Source organism: Cinclus cinclus, chromosome 2 (assembly GCF_963662255.1).
Source record: "Cinclus cinclus chromosome 2, bCinCin1.1, whole genome shotgun sequence".
Lineage (NCBI taxonomy): Eukaryota > Metazoa > Chordata > Aves > Passeriformes > Cinclidae > Cinclus > Cinclus cinclus.
Window position 1 is genome coordinate 76,102,774 of NC_085047.1, and position 18,566 is coordinate 76,121,339.

At 40.1% G+C, this 18,566-nt stretch overlaps 1 protein-coding gene across 1 annotated transcript in view; it reads left to right on the forward strand.

The window, feature by feature from the left end:
* The first annotated feature begins 380 nt into the window (after positions 1-380).
* GPC6 (glypican 6) overlaps positions 381-18,566 on the forward strand; it is a 719,541-nt gene continuing 701,355 nt past the window's right edge. The window contains exon 1 of the mRNA XM_062487801.1: positions 381-660. Within this exon, the coding sequence (XP_062343785.1) occupies positions 450-660 (211 nt within the window). The 5' untranslated portion in view covers positions 381-449. The remainder of the gene's footprint in view (positions 661-18,566) is intronic.

Here is an 18,566-nt window from a genome sequence, read left to right on the forward strand (position 1 = left end):
GCGGCGGATCGCGCTGACGCTGCCCCGGGACTCCGCTCGCAGCAACGCGCCCGCGGTTTTAATCTTCACAAGCTACATTTTTACTCTCCTTTTGTCCTTTGCCTTTTTTCTTTTTTTTTTTTCTTTAATATATATATATATATTTGGTGGGGCAACTGCTTGTGGTTTTGTTTTTTTGTTTTTTTTTTTTTTTTCTTTCGGCGCGGGGCGAGCGCTCTGCGTTTGGAGAAGGAGCCGGAGGGATAAGGCTACCGCTCTTCTGCCCCCGCCGTGCGCGCATGTGTGTGTGTGCGCACCCATCTCCCCCCCGCCTCGCAAAAGTTTGCCTGGGCGGCCGGGGGGCTCCCGGGCCGCCGCCCCCGCAGCCGGGGGGCGCGGCGGAGGCTCGGCGGAGCGGCGGAGGCGGCGGCGCGGCACTTGCGCGCCGTGCGGCACTTGCGCTCCGCGCCATGCCGGCGGCGCTGGGGGCTGCGCGGCGCTGCGCCCTGGCGGGGCCGCTCCTGCCGGTGCCGCCGCCGCCGGTGCTGCTGGTGCTGCTGGTGCTGCCGGTGCTGCCGGCCGCGGGGACCGAGGGGAAGGCGCGGAGCTGCGGCGAGGTACGGCAGGCGTACAGCGCCAAGGGCTTCAGCCTGGCCAGCGTGCCCTACCAGGAGATCGCAGGTACGGACGGGGCCGGGCGCGGCGGGGAGCGGGCAGGGGCCGCGGAGCGGAGCAGGCGCTGCCGCCGCCGGGCTGCGCGCACGCCCCAGCGGAGCGGGGCCGGGGATGGCGGAGGTGTGCGCGGAGCGGAGCGGGGAGGCTCTGCCGGCCCGGGTGGCACCCGGGGGCTTCCCGGAGGAGCGTGTGTGTGCGTGTAGATAAAGATTAAAAAAATACAGAAACTAAGGGAGTGGGGGGTAAAAAAAAAAAAAAAAGGAAAAAAAAAGGCTGAGAATGACGGGGACGCAGGCAGGCTCAGCCGCGTTTTTGTTCGCTGGCTGAAACTTCTTGAGAGTTGCAGCCGGGCGGAGAGAGGCAGCGGTCAGGTCCGCAGTGGCCGCTGCCCCCGCTGCCTCCCTGTGCGGGGGAAAAAAACTTTGCCTTCTGCCCGCGGGTACAGGGCGTGAAGGATGCTGTGGAGGAGGAGGAGGGCGAGCAAGGCTGCCCTGCTCCGCTCCGCTGCTCTCCGCGCCCCTCCGCGGCCCCGGGCCGGCCGGGTCGCCCCTTGGAGGCGCCTCCGCCGCAGCACGGATCGAGCAGAGGCACCGGCTGCCGGGGAGAGGCACCCACACGCATCGCACACACCCGCCCCGCAGCCCCGGCAGCCTGTTACTTGGCTCTTCCGTCTGCTGAAACATGCCTACAACAGGTTATATCGCAATCCGCCTACGAAGGTGTTGGGAACGTTTTTTTTTTGTTGTAATTCTATTTCCCTGCTTTTCCATACAACCTTATCAGTATTTCATCTTTAAGACTGAATGAATAAAAATACTTTTGGGGCTGAGACTCATTTAGCAGTCAGAGAGCACCACAAAAAGAGAGCTATTATACGTGAGGGTATGAGCCGGGGCTGCTTAAATCGGACTGTTTGAGCCCTCGAAAAAGGTTTATGCTTCGCCACTGGCACTTTGCTGTTAGGTCCTGCTATTTTAGAGTGAATTAGATGCTCCTCGGTTTGCTCGCTTCCTCTTAAAAGTTGGAAGCAGTAGATTTATCTTCCTTGAGGTGAAATAATGCCACAGTTTTTCACTGTGCAACATTTAGCACTTTACATGAGGAATGATAAATGTGGAAAATCTCAGGACAGCGAGGCTGTACTTCACAAAGATACAGGGAAGGTTGTTCCATGTTGCACCTTCATCCCTCAGGCTTACTGATTCTCTGGTCTTTCTGTGCTTTTGCTCGCTGTAATTTATATTCAGGTTGCTCATCAGTTATATGAAATCATGAAATCTCTCCCGAGAGCTACAGGAGATCCTTTGAATATGCAGTCATGCTTTCCCTTTGCTCACGGTTACACTAGCTGCTTTCAGACAGAATGGCAGGATATCCTCTGTTCCATAAAAAAAAAAAAAAAAAAAAAGAAAAGAAATTCCAGTAAATTTCAGACTTCTAATAACTTTGGGTAAAACACTTGTTGCTTTCAGCTCACAGAGAAGTTTTGTTGTTTAGTATATTTTCAGTGCAAGGTCAACATGCAAGTAAGCCCAGCATTTACAAGTTTCTGTTGGCATGTGTCAGTACAGAAAGACTCAGATTAATTAAATATTTAACAGTAGTTCAATCCAAAATTACTCCACAGTTGCATAAGTAATTCCACTTTTATGATTAAGTACATGATTTGTGATGAACGAGTTATTTTTTTCTGAGCTTCCTCTTGAAGTAGTTTGGTTTTTTTGTGGTTTATCTTTCTTTTTTGCTAGTTGGTGTATCAACTTTTAAGCAGTTTTGTGCGTAGCTGTTCAAGTGAGTTGTTGTAAGTCTAGGATTGTTTTAAAGTGTATTTCTAAATTGCTGTTCTTGTACAGTGCTGCAGGGTGGGGTAATAGCTGTTCATATAGCATGGGCTCTTGTTAATGTTAAAGCTCTGTATTTGTTACCTGGTGTGATGTTGGAAGTGTAGTTAAAGCAATCAATGTACAGGCTTGAGAAGCTTTTTTTTTTTTTTTTTTTCCCCATTCTGTCTTTTTCCATCATTCTGACTTGGTTAAGGAAGCAATTTGTTAGTGTTACAAGTGTAGTCTATCAAAGGCCTCATGTTTTAGGGAGTTGGAAGAACTTATTAGAGTCATATTTCTGAAAAAAAAAAACATTGTGTTTTCAAAGATTTTACATCAATGTCATGATAATATGATGATAAATAGCAATACACAGTGTGGTTTTTGTGTTTTGATTTAACAGTAGTCATGTCTTTTCGTTGTCATTTGTTTAAAAGCTATTTTCTAGCTACAGCTGTTGACATGGATAAACTGAAGACAGTGTGTATGTACTGAGGCAAAGTGTGTATGTACTGATGTAAAGAGCTGTGAAGAATCTGTTTAAATTATAGAGGCTATGGACATAGAGGTATCTCTCTGTTGAATTGAACTGCAATGCACGAGACTTGTTAGCTAACTTCTGTGACGTTATTTATACTGTCACTCACTTTTGCACAGAGAAGGTAGAAGTGACAGATTTAAAAAGTTGTCAGTTTTTGCTCTGCAAGGGAGAGTTTTCCTACAGTATTTTGTTGCAGATGAAATATGTTGAAGTTGGCAGTAATGTGACTACGGTTGTTCACTGTACTTTTACAACAGTGCTGAATTGTTCCATGTGATTGTACAGAATGTATTTGTAATCACCCTTCTGTGTCTGACGTCTTGTCTGATCACCGCATTCTGGTGCTGTGACCTTCACTGGAGTACAGCACATAAAGTAGTTTTCTGACACAGTTTAGCAGAGTAAGTCCTCAATAAAGGAACTTTACCTGGGAATGGGGGGGCAGAGGAAGAAAATTGGAAGTATGCTTGATAAGCTGCTGCAGGCTTAATTCTGTGCATGAGTCACATGCAGGGCAGGTAGCAGGAGCTTGCAGTGTGTGCTGGGCTGTCTTTGTAATGGACTCCTCTCTGAGAGCTGCTGTGGAATGTCATGAGTGTTCAAAAGAGTTCTGCTCTGAGACTCAGGTTGCCATGACGCAGCATCCATGAGTGTCAGTGGAGTTCCTGAGGACCTTGTAGGAAATGTTTTGCCGTAGGAAAATCTGTCATTTGAAAGTCAACACACGAGAGAAAAATCATAGAACATATCTTTTGGCAGTACTTGTTTAACTACAACTGTGCCTCCAGTAACTTACATTGTCTTAGAGGAACATCAAAGTTACAGTTAAAGTTGGATTGTGCCCTTGCTTCATAATTTTCTGAATGAAAATGAATGTCTGACTGTTTAAAGTAATGGATGTGTCTGCTTTGTGCCTTTCACTTCCAAAGTGAAGAGTGTGGGGGCTTTGGATGTTGTAGTTTTGGTTGAGATATGTTTTTTGTTTTGTTTTGTTTGGGGGGGGGGGGGTTACTATTTGCTGAGTAATAGTTTATTTAGATAAAGACTAGAACTGTTCTGATAAAGCATCCAACAGTAAAGATGTTGAGTTCTAAGTGCTGTGAAAGAAGTATGTGAACTTTTATCTCCTGCACAGATGATGGACAAAGGGGCAGTCTGGCAGCACAGTCACCATAGTCAAAGTAACTGAAATGAAAGCAGAAGCAAACCCTTCATTTTGAAGGTCAGGAGTCACTTGAAATTATGCTTTGATGAATAGGCTTTATACTGGCATACTACAGAGATGTTGACTGAAGCAAGAGAGCATACGTAACGCAGTTGCTTGTAGGTCCTAAGTGGTAACAACAACAACAGCAACAACAACAATAACAATAACAATAACAATAATAATAATAATAATAATAATAATAATAAACCTCAGTAATCATCCATGCAATGCAGCTATTAGTCCATGTCAGATATTCCCAAGATACTCTTTCTGAATGTTTTGCTTTCATACTCTAAAATGCAGTAGTAGATTGACAGAATAGGGAAAATCCTCCTGACTGAGTCTGTATCCAAATACTTGTTCATTAATGCCTTCTTTTACTGTTTCTCTGCTGCTCTCACTGAGAACTGCATGAAGAAAAGGCCTGTAAACCAGGAGGTAGATGGGGATTCACAGACGCCTTGTGTGGTTGCCTCAGCAGTGTTAAAAAAGAGATAGCCTTACTGAAATAAACACTACATTCAGTGCAAATTTGTGAAATCTGTTTTGGGCCATTAGACATTAATACACTCCTGATCTCCATGATAGCAGTGAAGATGGACATGTAATTTCATGTAAACTTTGTATTTCCTTTTTGTTTTAGCACTGTTGTAGTTGTATCCTCCACATTGTGTGTGATCCCCCCACCTCTGTTTGCAGTTGCAGTAATTGCAGCATCAAGAGTCTCTCTGGTCACCTCTTCTTATAGCCTCCCTTACTTTCCAGTTGGGGGTGCATGGTGCATGTTAATGAATTGGCATGTGTGTGTGGGTAGGAGGAAGAGCAGTTTTCCTAAGACCTGTCTTTGCTGTCACTTCTGTTCATATTTATTGGTTTGTTTGTGACTGATGCTGTTAAAGGAAATACAAGTTATGTATGCACATCTAAAACCTAAAGGTAATGTTTGTAAGATCAGGGCCTTTGAGAAGAAATAGCATGTTTTTAATGCTTATAAATAATTCAATTTTGAATGAGAATTTTAAATCTCAGCATCTGGAGTTTCCCAGTGTGACTTCATGCTAGAGTATCTTGGAAAGAGTGACTTTAAAATAGAAAAGGCAATGTTTTAATAATTAATCTAATGATGAACTTCAGTGTATTGTCTCTAATAATCTCTTTCTGTTGTCTGTCTGATTTATAATCAAAAAGCTTACCTAAAGCTATAATATTTTTCTACACTTCTAAGTGCTAATGTGTTAAACTGTTTTAAAGCTGTATTAGTACTTGTTTCATCATATGCTGTTGTGAAATACTCCTGAGATTAGGTGGTGTTCAGACACCAGAGGTCAAGCACTATGTTAAAAGCTCAGGCCATTCTTTTTTATATTACTGCAATAAAGAATATATTCATTTCATTTATATTACCACTTGGCTCTCATAAAAGGTCAGTTTCAGCTGAATGTACAATTACTTGCAAATGGCAAATCTTATAACAAGCGATCAACAATAAAAGCTTTTCTGGGTAATTTGTCTTTAAAACTACTACCTGCTATTTCTTTTGAATGACTTGAGCATCTTGCAGTATCACTTGGATATCTCTGTCTTATTCCCCATGATACATGTAAGAAAACTGTGCATACTAATCTTCCCTTCTGCTTAGTAAAGTAAAAATGCATAATTACATTAAAATTTCTAGTTGAAATAACAGGCTTGGTGCTTAAAACTCCATTATGGTATCAAAGTATCAGCACTCCCATTACTAGCATAATGAAATTACTTTTCTAGTGAACTATGACTGTATGCCCCTTTTTGTACCTGGTTAATGGGTGCTATCTCCCTGTGAAGGGAACCCACATTCTGTGGTTTTGACTGTTTATGCTACCAGGCATAATTATTTTAGCAGCTTAAATATGTGTAAAAGAATTAACACTTCTTCAGAAATTCCTAAGAGCAGCATATAAAGGTTGGTGTTTAAAGGCAAAATTGTTATACTAAAGAGAGAGAATACATTATTAGATGCAAAAGGAATTTAAACTGTACTGCAGATGACAAGAAAACATATGCTGGTAAAATTCATAGCACTTGATTCCTCAATGTAAATGTGAAATTCCTCAATGTATGTAAAAAAGGCCTAAAACCTACTGAAACCAAGATTTGTTTTCTTCACTACTTATTGCTCTAGAGCTCCAGCACACATCAAAAAACAAAAAAAAAAAAAGAAAAAAAAAGAAGTACCTTCCTTAGTAAGAACATTTCTAGCTCTTATTATAGGAGGCTGTCACAAAGACCACCAGCTCTCTCCAACGAGCTTCTTTCAGCTAACGTGCCTTTTCCTTCCAGCAAAGTGGAACAGCAGCACTTTATTCTGCTGAGTGATTGTGAAACACAGGAGACATTTGGAGGCAGGTGCTGCCAAAGATGTGCTGGAAGAGGTTCCCTCTGACTGCACAGGTGACAGCAATTTGGGTCTTACTGTGACACCCACCTAGCAGAGGCAGTCTCTGTGGGCAAAGTCAGGGGTTGTGGGTAGTGCTGGAAGGGTTGCTGTCCTCTCCACACACTGTGAAACCTGGATGTGCAGGGAGAGGCTCTGCAGCACAACCCCAGCTCTGAGATGGGATGGAGCTCTGCTGGCTGCCTGTCCTGGTCCTGATTTTCAGGGTTGCATACAGGAGCTGCTTTCAGTGCATCAAAAAGAAGCAGCCAGGGCTGATATACTAATGCAAACAGCAAATTGCTCTCCAGCTCATCTGGCCTGTGAGGTCTGTCACCTTGTGCTTCTAATGGCCTTTTAACTGTGTCTCCAGCTGAGTAGCAGATGTAAAGGGTACTGAGCATCTCGAGCTGGGTTTTTTTTGCCTCCTGAAAGAAGCGTTTCTACAGATGCTCGACAAACAGTGGAACCTCGAACCTGCTTACTGACCTGTTGAGTCTAAAATAGCAGGGCAAATCTCCCCAAAATAAGTGGAAGTGTTGCCTACTTTAACAGACTCTGCGTAGTGGCATTAAATAAGTTTGCTTACGGAGTTGCACAAAGTATCCCTGTGTGTTCTTGTGTGTGCATGCAGAGGTAAAGTTACAGCTTTTACAGGAGCGGCTCCAAAGTCACATTTCAGGACTGAAAGAGCTAGAGAAATTGCACATTACCAGAATAGGTACTTGAAAACCAGGTTGAAATTTTGTTTTATGGGCCCATCTGACCAACACATGAATGCAAACATATGCACAATACAAAACACCACAGGACTCACTGCATATACGTCAGAAAGATCACAGGCTAAGTCAACCATGCTAATCCTACTGTCTGGGAAGTCCAATTAGTTCAAGCTTGATGCTTGACTAAGCAGTAGGTCGGTCCTATAACCTGTCCTGTAAGTCAAAGCCGAGACTTTTCTGTTGCCAGAAACAGTTTCTTTGCCCATCTGCACAGCTTTTGATGTGTTTATAATGACAGCAACATATTAATCTGATCATTTTAGCCTTGTCCCTCTGGCTCATGTGTGAGTTTCTTACATGCTAGAGACTGCAGGAGCACCCTTCTGGCATTTGTATGAGTTGGCCTTGGAGGGAAGGCAGTGCATGGGGTGAGGCTTTCATTCATCTTGGTGTCAGACTGTGATGTGCTATAGTGGGAGGTTGTTTGTGGATACTGCTGTGGCTGGAGAGCTGTAGAGGTAAGTGGAAGTACTCCAGGTCTGGCAAAATACAGTCTGTAAATATCTTCACTATGGTTCTCATGTCAAATGTCTGTGGATAGCTTTTGAGTTATTGTTGGTATCCCTTGCGACCTTGGAGTTTGTCTTTGAGTGCAGTAATTAATACAGGAAATTAAAACGGCTTTCTTAAATAGGATGTATATTTTAAGAAGTGAAGCCTAACAGTGGGAAACAGATCTTCATGTGCAGTTATCCTACCAAAAGTATGACAGTGGTGACTGATGGTCACGTGGCCAAGGAGGCTCTTGTCAGATCCTGTCTACATTTCCTGTAAGTTCTTTTCAGTTCAGAATTCAGGTTTCCCATCTGAAGGAAATGTTCTTCTGAGATGCTGACCTGAACTAGAAAACTGATCTTATAGAAAATCCATCAAAAATGATGTTGAAGCTGCTCAAGATGGTATATGGGAATGTCTACCCGAAATCATGATGAGAACATGGGGCTTACAATCTGATGGTGTCTTTCAAGTAGATGTCTTACTATTCTGTTGAAACTTCTAGAGAAAGACTGTGCATCTTTTCTCACGTGTCACTGAAGCGCAGTGTGGCAGTAGTATAGTGTTCTTAGCAGTATAGCTCCGAAGGAACTATCAGCAGCTGAACATTCTTGGCTATTATCCCCATTTCTGTGCTTGGCTTTCTAATTGCATCACCATCAACTTTACAAGCCATACTAGCAAAGTCATCTGTTTTCCAAAACTTATGGAGCTGAACACTTTCCAAGGAGGAAGAAAAGCACTGAGAGGACTTTACTACCTTAGGAAAACTCTTGTTTGTTACCATGTCAGTGTGTGATAGTTAATGTGGTAAGTTTAGTGGGTGTCTGCTGATTTCATGGCATGTTGAATTTGGGGGTTAGGAGGCAAATGGATGAGATTGTTAGACCTCATGTTAGTATACTTTTATGTATTGCTGTTTTTCTGTTTCAAATCTTTTCTATACTGGGGGTGCCCATTCCCAACTCTTTGCACCTTTGACCTTACAGTTGTGCTCACAGTAGCACTGAAACAGAGACTATTAAAAGAATTGGCAAAATGTTTCTTTATATGTCCTAAGTATCCAATTGTCAGCCATTAGACTTCGGAAGTTGAGCAATTTCTAAATGCCTTCCAGTTTCTAAACTTCCCTTGTTTTTAAATGAGTGTTTGTCCTTAAGAAGCTTAAACAATGCAGTGACAAATCAAAGGCAAGGACTGATGAACAGCAGTGTCCAGTGGCTCAACCTGATTTGTTTTCTATCTTTTCTCTTAAGCTGATGTAGCTTTTCAGAGAGAATGGAGCTGTAAATACGAACAGCGACTTCATCTTCTTTGCTTACACAGAATTGATTCACAGCATAAACACAAAATATGAATACTTAGTTTTCTGATATTAGCTTTTGGCTTTACAACTTTAACATATAAGTTAATACTGCATATGGGCAATTTAGGCTCCTTGGATGAGAATGGCTTTATATAATTTTATCTGTCAGCACTGTATTTGTTGTAGAAGTACATGGAAAATACCTCTTGAACTGTTTCTCATCCAGGACATTTTCCCATTAACCAGTTAGAGTCATTGTGAGTTACAGTATTCTTATCTGGTTCAATCTTTGCATAGCATGCATGTATTTAAAACTGTTTCAAGAATTTGATGCTGAAGATGACTCACAGTAAAACCTTCCTTAATAAAACAGTTTTTATTTTGTGAAGTAGTCTATCCTTGGCTAGCAGTCCTGTTGCAAAATAAAGCAGGGAGGACTGATAATGCAAATCAAAATTGCAAAGTAAGTAATGTTGGCTCAACAGAGGTTTAGGTGGTTTTGAGCAGAAAATGAAAATCTAATTTAAAAATGAAGGTGTTTAAAAGAATGGCACAGGGGATCCTTATTTATTGAATTGGTGACAAGCAGAATCAATATTCCTTGACCATTGCTGTTCCCAGAGATGGTCTTTGATTATGGCCTGGCAATAAACACTGTTAATGGAATACCTGGAACGTAACTAATATTCACTGATTAAAGACACACACCTGTCTTTGCTATGTAGCATGGCTGATGAAGTGGAAGGACTCCCAGAAAGGACTTCCTGAAACTGAATGCTGAAACAGTGATTAGCTTGTTCTTAAAGCTGATCTTCAGAAGTCCTCTTCTGTTCTTTGTATGAGAACTCCAAAGCCTCTTTCTTCTTTTACTACTGAGACAACATACTAAAAACCGTGTGTGAATTGATTGTAGTCAGATTAGCTCTGAGGCACGTGCATGCTTCTCATGCTTCTGTTATTAGTTTTTTTGAGTTAAGTACTTCCCCCCCCCCCCCCTTTGATTTTTACCTATCTCTCTCCACTGAATGCAGCCAATGGAGGAATTTGATTGAGAATTAATTGCAGGGGCTTTTTTTACAAAAGTAAATAGAGCATTAAATAGAGCAGTAAATGATCAAAATTCAAAATTGCAATTTAATTTTGAGAAGCACTGAAGAAATGAAAGGAAGCAGCAGTCCTATCTGCAAAGAGGTTCAATTTTGCATTTATGTCAGTATTTCTTCATGAGACTTACAAAATCATAATGTCATAGATATGTACGTACTGTTTAAACTTTACTCTGTTACATAGACATCAAACATAAGACAAATAAATCTGCTTCTTAGTTTTTTATTTGTCCTTCTAAAAGATGCCAGCTTCATATCCCGGTGAGATTCAACAGTAATTGATGGATCATTTGTGGATGCATCTTTGTATCTTGTTAATTAGTAATCTAGAGTTTGAGTTTGCTTCTTAAAGCACCTCCAGCTGGACACTGCAAATCATTGTTTTGAGCACAGTGTATGCTTGGTACAGAAACTGGCCAAACCACAAATTCTTTCCACCTTGTATACCAAAATCTGGTTGCTGGCAAATACTTAAACACATAAATACAGATCTCTTCTGAAGTAAGGTTTTTTCCATATCTGATAAATGTATTTAAATTGCTCTTCTCACAATCTACCCAATAGACTAATTTTGTCTCTTCAACCTAGAGGAATACATGGAAGTATTATGTCCACAGTGTATGGACGTATGTATATAAACCTTTGTACCCAAACAGCTCCTTACATTGTAAAAGTGTGCTGAGATTGTATCATGTTCTGAGGTATATGTAATACTGCGGATAAAAAGTGGATTACAAATTTGGATTATAAGTGAAGTCCAGTTGTCTTTTTGATAGTTGCATGATTTCCTATCATTGTTAGTTTTTTCTCTTCTTTGAGTATTCTAGAGTCATTTCCATTTTTCAGTGATGGGAGGGTCACTGCCATTATCTCCATGCCTAATGGACCTCCAGCTAAATCTGGTTTTGACCAAAGAGGAAATGCTACAGATGTTCCTTGTTTTTTTCAACTGCAAGAAGTGCAAAAAGCCAACTCAAGATGAAACAAATTTACACTTAAGAATGGATTAATCCAGATTTTATTCTGCAATGCCGAACAAATTTGATATCAGTCCATAAACTCCAGTTGGGTTAAAGAATCATGTGAGTCACTTTGCTATTGATTTATAAATTTTAGGTTATTTTTTATAGTCCTTTCACCATCATTATTACATTTATTATACAGCACAGATAAAAAAACCTTTCTAGAAAGAGTAATGGCATTGGAGAATTAGGAACATCATAATTTTAATGGCTGTTACCTAAGTGTTCATCATTTTGTTCTGTTCTGTGACTTGCCTGATGTTCAGAGTTGATCAACCTGTTGCATCCAGTGACTATTCTGATGAATCATAAGAAAAGGACAGATGTAGCAAATAAAACTTCTCAAAATGGATCATAAGGTTTCTATATGTTAATCCAACATACAGACACAGAAGCAAAATCTTAATTAGTTGAAACTGGCAAATATGAGATGAGCAGTTTAAAATTTTCAATAATCATTTTGGGAAGCTGATACTAGCAGCTAACAGCCACATTTTCTGATTAATACCTATTTGTAGTTTTGACGTGTTCATATGAAAGGAAAATTTGTAAACATTACCAATATTTATTCCACAAATATTTGTCTCCTTTTTATTTCACCCTCCTGCAATCTGCAAGTGCTAATCATTGGAACCCTTTGGAGCAAAGGAACTAACCAAGTTGCATTGGATATAACAGGAAGAAAATATTCCAACAAATTTTTGTGGAAAAAGTGTCTTGGTCGATCTAATTTTGCAAGTGCATGTCTTTCAACAGTGAGGAGTTAATATGCAAAGGCAACTTACAGAATATATTCTAAACATTTTCTCAGTTCCTTACCGGGAACTTCCCTCTTCCAAATCATTATTTTCCATTCTGTCCAGAACATTTCTTATTTATGCTACACAGACACATACATATATCCTCATTTCAAAATAAGAAAAAAATACAGATAATTTAATTTTCAAAGTTGCTTGTCATTGCTGAAATACTGCTTCCAGAAAGAGTTAGGCCACCATTGTTTTTACTGATACAGTCCCTTATTTTAATCATCTTCCTGCCTTGCAGGATAATTTTTCATACAGGTGGTTAAGGCTACAGGATACAATGCATGAAGGAAGTTAGAACAACTGAGTAATCAGCCAGTCAATGTGATGTAGGAGAAAAATCCTGTATGTGACACCTGCTGATGAGTGAGAGAGTCGAGTCCTCCCTCCACCTTTTGAGACAGCATCTTCAAGGCCCTTTTTTGGAGGGAAGCCTGTGATCTCTCTTTATGAAGCAATTCCACTGTGGATAAATTGTATCATATAATAACAAGAAATAAGAGAGGGAAAGTGGAGGGGGACCTTGTACAATATGCATGCAGTGACCGGACAAGGCAAAATGGCTTTAAGGTGAAAGAGGATAGGTTAAGATTAGATTTTAGGAAGAAATTCCTTAGTGTGAGGGTGGTGAGGCACTGCAAAATGTTGCCCAGGAGAGTTACATATGGTCCATCCCTGGAAATGCTCCTGGCCAGGCTGTATGGGACTTTGAAGAACCTGGTTTAGTGAGAAGTGTCCCTCCCCATGGCAGGGGGCTTGGAACTAGATAATTTTCAAGTTCCCTTCCAACCCAAATAATTCCATAATTCTATGATTCTGTGTGCATTGAGACAGAGAGGATGTTTTGTTTTGGGCCTGGTTTTTAACACATCAGTGTTTACTATTGGAAGTACACATGGTTGTTTGTTGAAGTTGAGTTTTGGGTAGGGTGTAGTTCCAAAAATGATTTGAACATTCCTCAAACATGTGCATGAAACAGAAAACATTCTTGGAAGATGTTTTTATTTTCCTGTTAGTGGGAGTGGGTGGTGGTGCAGAACGGTTCCTTATATACCCTGAGAAGAGGTTTAACATTTTGTGTTCTATAAATATAGATATATTTTAAGAATAATAATAATAATTTAAGAGTAATACTGTAAAAAAAACACAAAAATATTCCATGGAGACTCAGCAGCAACAATCTTGATGTTATTTGCTGAAGATGTAGCTGTTCTCCTAAGGTGTTCCACTAAGGTCAAGGTACCAGAGAGAGGTCTTGAAAGTCCTGTGGGTTCTGTCTGTTTCTACTCCAAGTTTTATTTTCTTTATGAGCCTAGATATAAACTTGGTACTGGGAATAGTAGCAGCTTTAAAACTTTCTCCTGGGGAAATTGTTTGACTTTCGAAGCACCTTAGAAGGCTGCAAAGGTATTGCTGGCCAACAGGCACAAAATAATTTGATATAAAACTGAGCTCTAGGTTGCTGTTGGAAACCACCAAGATAATGAGTCAGTTTAGAAAAAACAGGTTCATTATTTTTTAATTGGGCTGCTCATCAAAAATGCAAGAGGTGTTCCAAATATCATGAAGTTTAAGGAAATTAAGTTCTGATGAATTCCATATGCATAACATGATACATCTATTGATTATACACTGCTGACCCTCACAAGTGAGTTCTTCCTCCTTTTCAAATGTCTTCTCAGGTGAAAAACAACACAAACCTCAATTTAAGCAGTAAATAAATATGAACTGAAGTAAGTACTTAAAGTGAAACTTTAACAAGACCAAAAGCATTTTGGCAAGATTATTTCAGGGAACAGTTAAAATAAATGAGAACAGCTTTCCTTTGTGATTAACACCATTATATTCTCATTCATTTATGACATTATATTAATTCAGGATATTATATTCATTCAAGACTTACACAGCAATTTTCAGAGGAGCTGTGTAACAACAAAATGAGAAAAGCAATAAAAGACACAGAACTAATAATACATTTGATATTGAGAGAAAGGAGGATGCAGAGTGGGCTGAGAAAATTGGGGCATATCTACATTCAGCTTGCTGCAGAACTCTAATATAGGAAGATGTAGGAACTAAAGAAGCATTTCTTGTGCAGTTACATATACATAACCGTGGCAGAGGAGGTGGATATTTGGTGGAATGCTGATGAGTGGACTTACAAGGCTTTCTGAGATTGTTTTTTTGATTTCACTTTCAATATAAATTCTCTCCTTGTTGCCATCAATCCCAAAAATAATACCAGGATTAAAAGTCTCTTTCTAAGAATTCTGTAGTCTTACAAAAGCCCCATTATATAGGGGGTTAATACTGAACTCAAAAGTGACTGTGATGCTTCTATCACTTATCTGACTCTGTGCTCCTGAGTGACTAACAACTGCAGAAGGCTTGTGTGATGTCTTTCTGAAAGTGTCTCCCCTTAGGGTCTTGCCTTTCTCTTCCTTTGGCCCTTCCCTGAACATCTCCTAGGTTTCAGCATCTCTGCAGCCCCCCATTAGCACATCTCAAAACACCTGATATAGTCTCAAAATGCTCATGCTTCTGCACCCACCCTGTCAGAGGCTCCCATCAGCAGTCCTTTACCTCTGTACACAATTACCCTGTTCCATGTGCATGGCATGCTGGTGGGAGAGTTTCTTTCTTTGACTTCTTTTTTTGTTTTATATCAGATACAACAATCTCATCAAGAATCATTCTCCTTGGACACTCATGAGTAGCTGACTCAGTGTCCTCTAGTTTTCACTGACCAGGTTACTAGAATTCTTCCGCTTTTATTGTTTTCTTTGGCCCTTGAGTTAGTATTTAATTTGTATTGCCTTTATTATAGAGAAAATCTGACAGTAAATTTCCAACAGCTTCAGTCCATGTTACTGTTTTTTCCCAGTTTCCTGTTTTTTTTTTTTTTTTTTTTTTTTTTTTTTTTTTTTTTTTTTTGTTTTGTTTTGTTTTTTGTTTTTGGTGTATGTCCATGTCCTGGCACTACCCCCCGCTTCTCTCCCTTCCCCTACTGCTTTTTAAAAATTTCTCTTATTATTGTGCATCTGCAATTCTGTGCTTCTTCTTCAGACTGTAGCTTTAGCTGTAGCTGTAGCTTCCACCAAAAGAAGATATAATTTAGTGTGGTCTTCTTATATTTAGGATTTAGCCTCCTTTCAGTGAATTTTCTGTCTTTTCTTGCAGCACTCTCTGACTAAAACCTGTCAAAACTTTTGAATTTTAGAAGGGCCAGGACTTCTTTCTTTGCCCAGAATTTTATTTCTGAACTATTTATTTTGGAAGATCATTTTCTTGAAAGTTAAACCATATGTAAGAAACTCCTGGGGATATGGAGAGGAGTCCAGTCAGTTCAGTCTTTGAGAAGGAGCAAAGCAGTGAGGAACAAAAGCATGAGGCACACAACTATGGAAAAATAAAGAAACACAGGCTGAGTTTAGCAATATCTCCTGGAACCAAAGACATAGTAACAAAAGTAATCTTTTGTAATTTTTACATGTGTTAGTGCAGCAATTTTGCTTAAATTTGGACAGTATCAGAATCTTATTTTCAGAATCTAATTTTACAGCCCATCTGTAATTAGTGTTTTATTCTTACACCGTCAAGTTATACCCCGTGGAGTTCCTTTTTAAAAAAAACACTAGCTGTCCATCCATATTCCTGCCACATTCAAGGCTCCAAGAGTTTTCATCTAAAATCCTCATATGCTCACAAGAGCTGCTGCAGAGGCATCCTTTGTGAGCCAGCAGAGGAGGCATGTACGTGAGGGCATCGGGTAGGAGATGGCAACAGCTTCACAGTGCTCCCCTCACTCTGCTGTGAGTAATTAAAAAATCATGGAATGTTTTGTGTTTGAGGGCACCATGAAAATCATCTAGTTCCTTTCTTGGTCTGGGACACCTTCCCTTACACCATGTTGCTCAGAGCCCAAACTAAACTAGCCTTGAACAGATTGAGGGATGGGGCAGTCAGAGCTTCTCTGGGTGACCTGTTCCAGTGTCTCACCACACTGCTCCAGGGTCTCACTGCCTTCCCAATGAAGCATATCGTCCTAATATCTAATCTAATGCTAGATTAGATTAGGTATTTTGGTTTAAAGCTATTCTGCCCTTGTCCTGTTGCTATATGTCCTTGTAAAAAGTCCTTCTCCAGCTTTTCTATGGGCCCCCTTTAGGTACTGGAAGACTGCTATAAGTTTTCTGTGAAGCCTTCTCTTCTTCTTTAGATTGAACAACCCCAAGTCTTCACAGGAGAGGTGCTCCAGCCCTGTAATTATTTTCATGGCTGTCCTCTGGACATGCTCCAGCAAATCCATGTCCTTCTTATGAGCCATTACTGTAATGAGCTTTCCTGGCATCTTGAGTCCACTCCAGGCATCAGTGCCTTGCAGCCCACCTACCTATCATGTGCTGTGGTCCAGGTGGGCCAGGATGCCCTACCTGGCCTGACTTACATTGAATAACAGCACCTCTTGCCTTAGGGAGTAATTTAGTACTGTGTGCAGTAGAAGAAGTTGTTGGATTGGTTTGGACTGGGGAGTAGGACATTACTTCAAATAAAGATGTTAGGAATGAGAGGTTTATTGCATTTTTTCTTCCTCACTTTTGGAGGACGGAGAAATATGAATAGCAAACAGCAGCACAGATGTATTTTTGCTTCTCAATCATCAGCACTTTGGGAAGAGTACAGGCAAAGGATAAAAACAAGAAAAAAACAGCCACAAGATAGAAGTGGCGGGATGTGCAGAAAAGCATTGCCTTTGCCATTCTGCTATAGTCAGAAAAGTCAAAATCCACATCAGAATGAAAATGACAGGTCTTCTAGACTGAAGCCTGACAGAATTGCAGAGAATATAAGCTAGCTCCAAGCAAAGCACTGCTTATCTACCATTTATCATGATGTTGACTCTTAAGATGAAAAGTGTAATACTGTATTTGGGGAGTGAAATTTTTGTTTTTCATTATCATGGCAATTTTTAATCTCATAATTTCATAATTATTTCACAAAGTTTAGAGACATTTAGCATTGCCAGTAGATTTTTCATCTTATCAGATAGCACTGAAAAGGAGTCAACATATTGAAATCCAAATACAAAGTCAATATGAACTTACCAAAGATTTTGCTTTTTTGTTTGTTTTGTTTGGTTTTGATTTAAACAGATACACAGGCTTTGAAAGACAAAAAGGCTTTTAAATTAAAAAATAATTTTTAAAGGTACAGTTTTGAGTAATGTATGGAATAAGTTGCTGCTACCTAAAAGTGTGGAACACCAGAGGTAAATGCAACTTCAGTCTAAATCAGGACTGAGGAAGCACACAGTATGAGGCACCACAGGGCTAACTGATGTATTTACTGCTGCTTTAATCTGCTTTACTGGCCTGCACATGGCCAACAGGCACAAACTTTGTTTGTTGACATTTTTACGTTAACTGTGCTTTTTGTGGCAAATAAATCCAGAATTAGGAAAGAAACACCAAAACAGGTTTTTTCACGGAGTAAATAAAATGTAATTTAACATGGTAGCATACTGTGTGTATAACCTGATGTGAAAAGTATTGTATCAGCAAAATTATTCTTATGTTCTCTTCTGGGGTTAACATTAAATAGTTGATAAGGACTCAAGGACTGAAATTGTGAAATATCAATTGTTCATGATCCTGTATGTAAATAGTGATAGTACTCCTTGCCACTGTTTTTACCTGTGACTAATTTGCCTTAACAGTCATGATATAAAAACCCCACATGGTCAAGATATACAGCTATTTTAGTAACTCAGATAGGCAGAACAGCCTGGAGTTTTCCCTTTGGCATTATGCTGTAGAGCAAGGAGATAATTTATTTAAAAATGAAAAATCCATTTACTCATTCTTTACAGAAAGTTGGTAGTTACCAGTGATGCAGATTCTGGACATAAATGAAACAAATGCATTTAATGAACCAGGTATTGTGATGACTGTTGCTTAAAACTTATTTCTTACACTATAATTCATGAGCAGATACTGGTAGAGAAAGCATTACTTTGAACAGAACCAGAGCTGGATAAAAGCCAGGAGAGAGAAGTCTGTGAATTGGGGCTGAGATGTATGTTTGATAAAACCAGAGATTACTTTGTATTTTTGTATGATGCTAGGGAAAAGTAAAAAGGATGGATCCAAAAAGAGAGGTACTTGAAAGCCCATTGGCGATAGGATCAAAAAGAAAGCAAATGGGAAATAAAGAGGAGAGTGAGGGGGAAGAGGTGCTCCATAACAATGTGCAGCAGCCTGTGGAGGGAAGTGGAGGTGAAGGAAATGTCATGTGGTAGCTTCCCTTCAGATGTGGGTCTTTTATCTTTTTCTGTATTTTTTGCACATGAATTCTGTAGAATTTTATTTGCTTTTAAAATTTCATCAGGCACGAGTGCTTGTTGGAGTATTT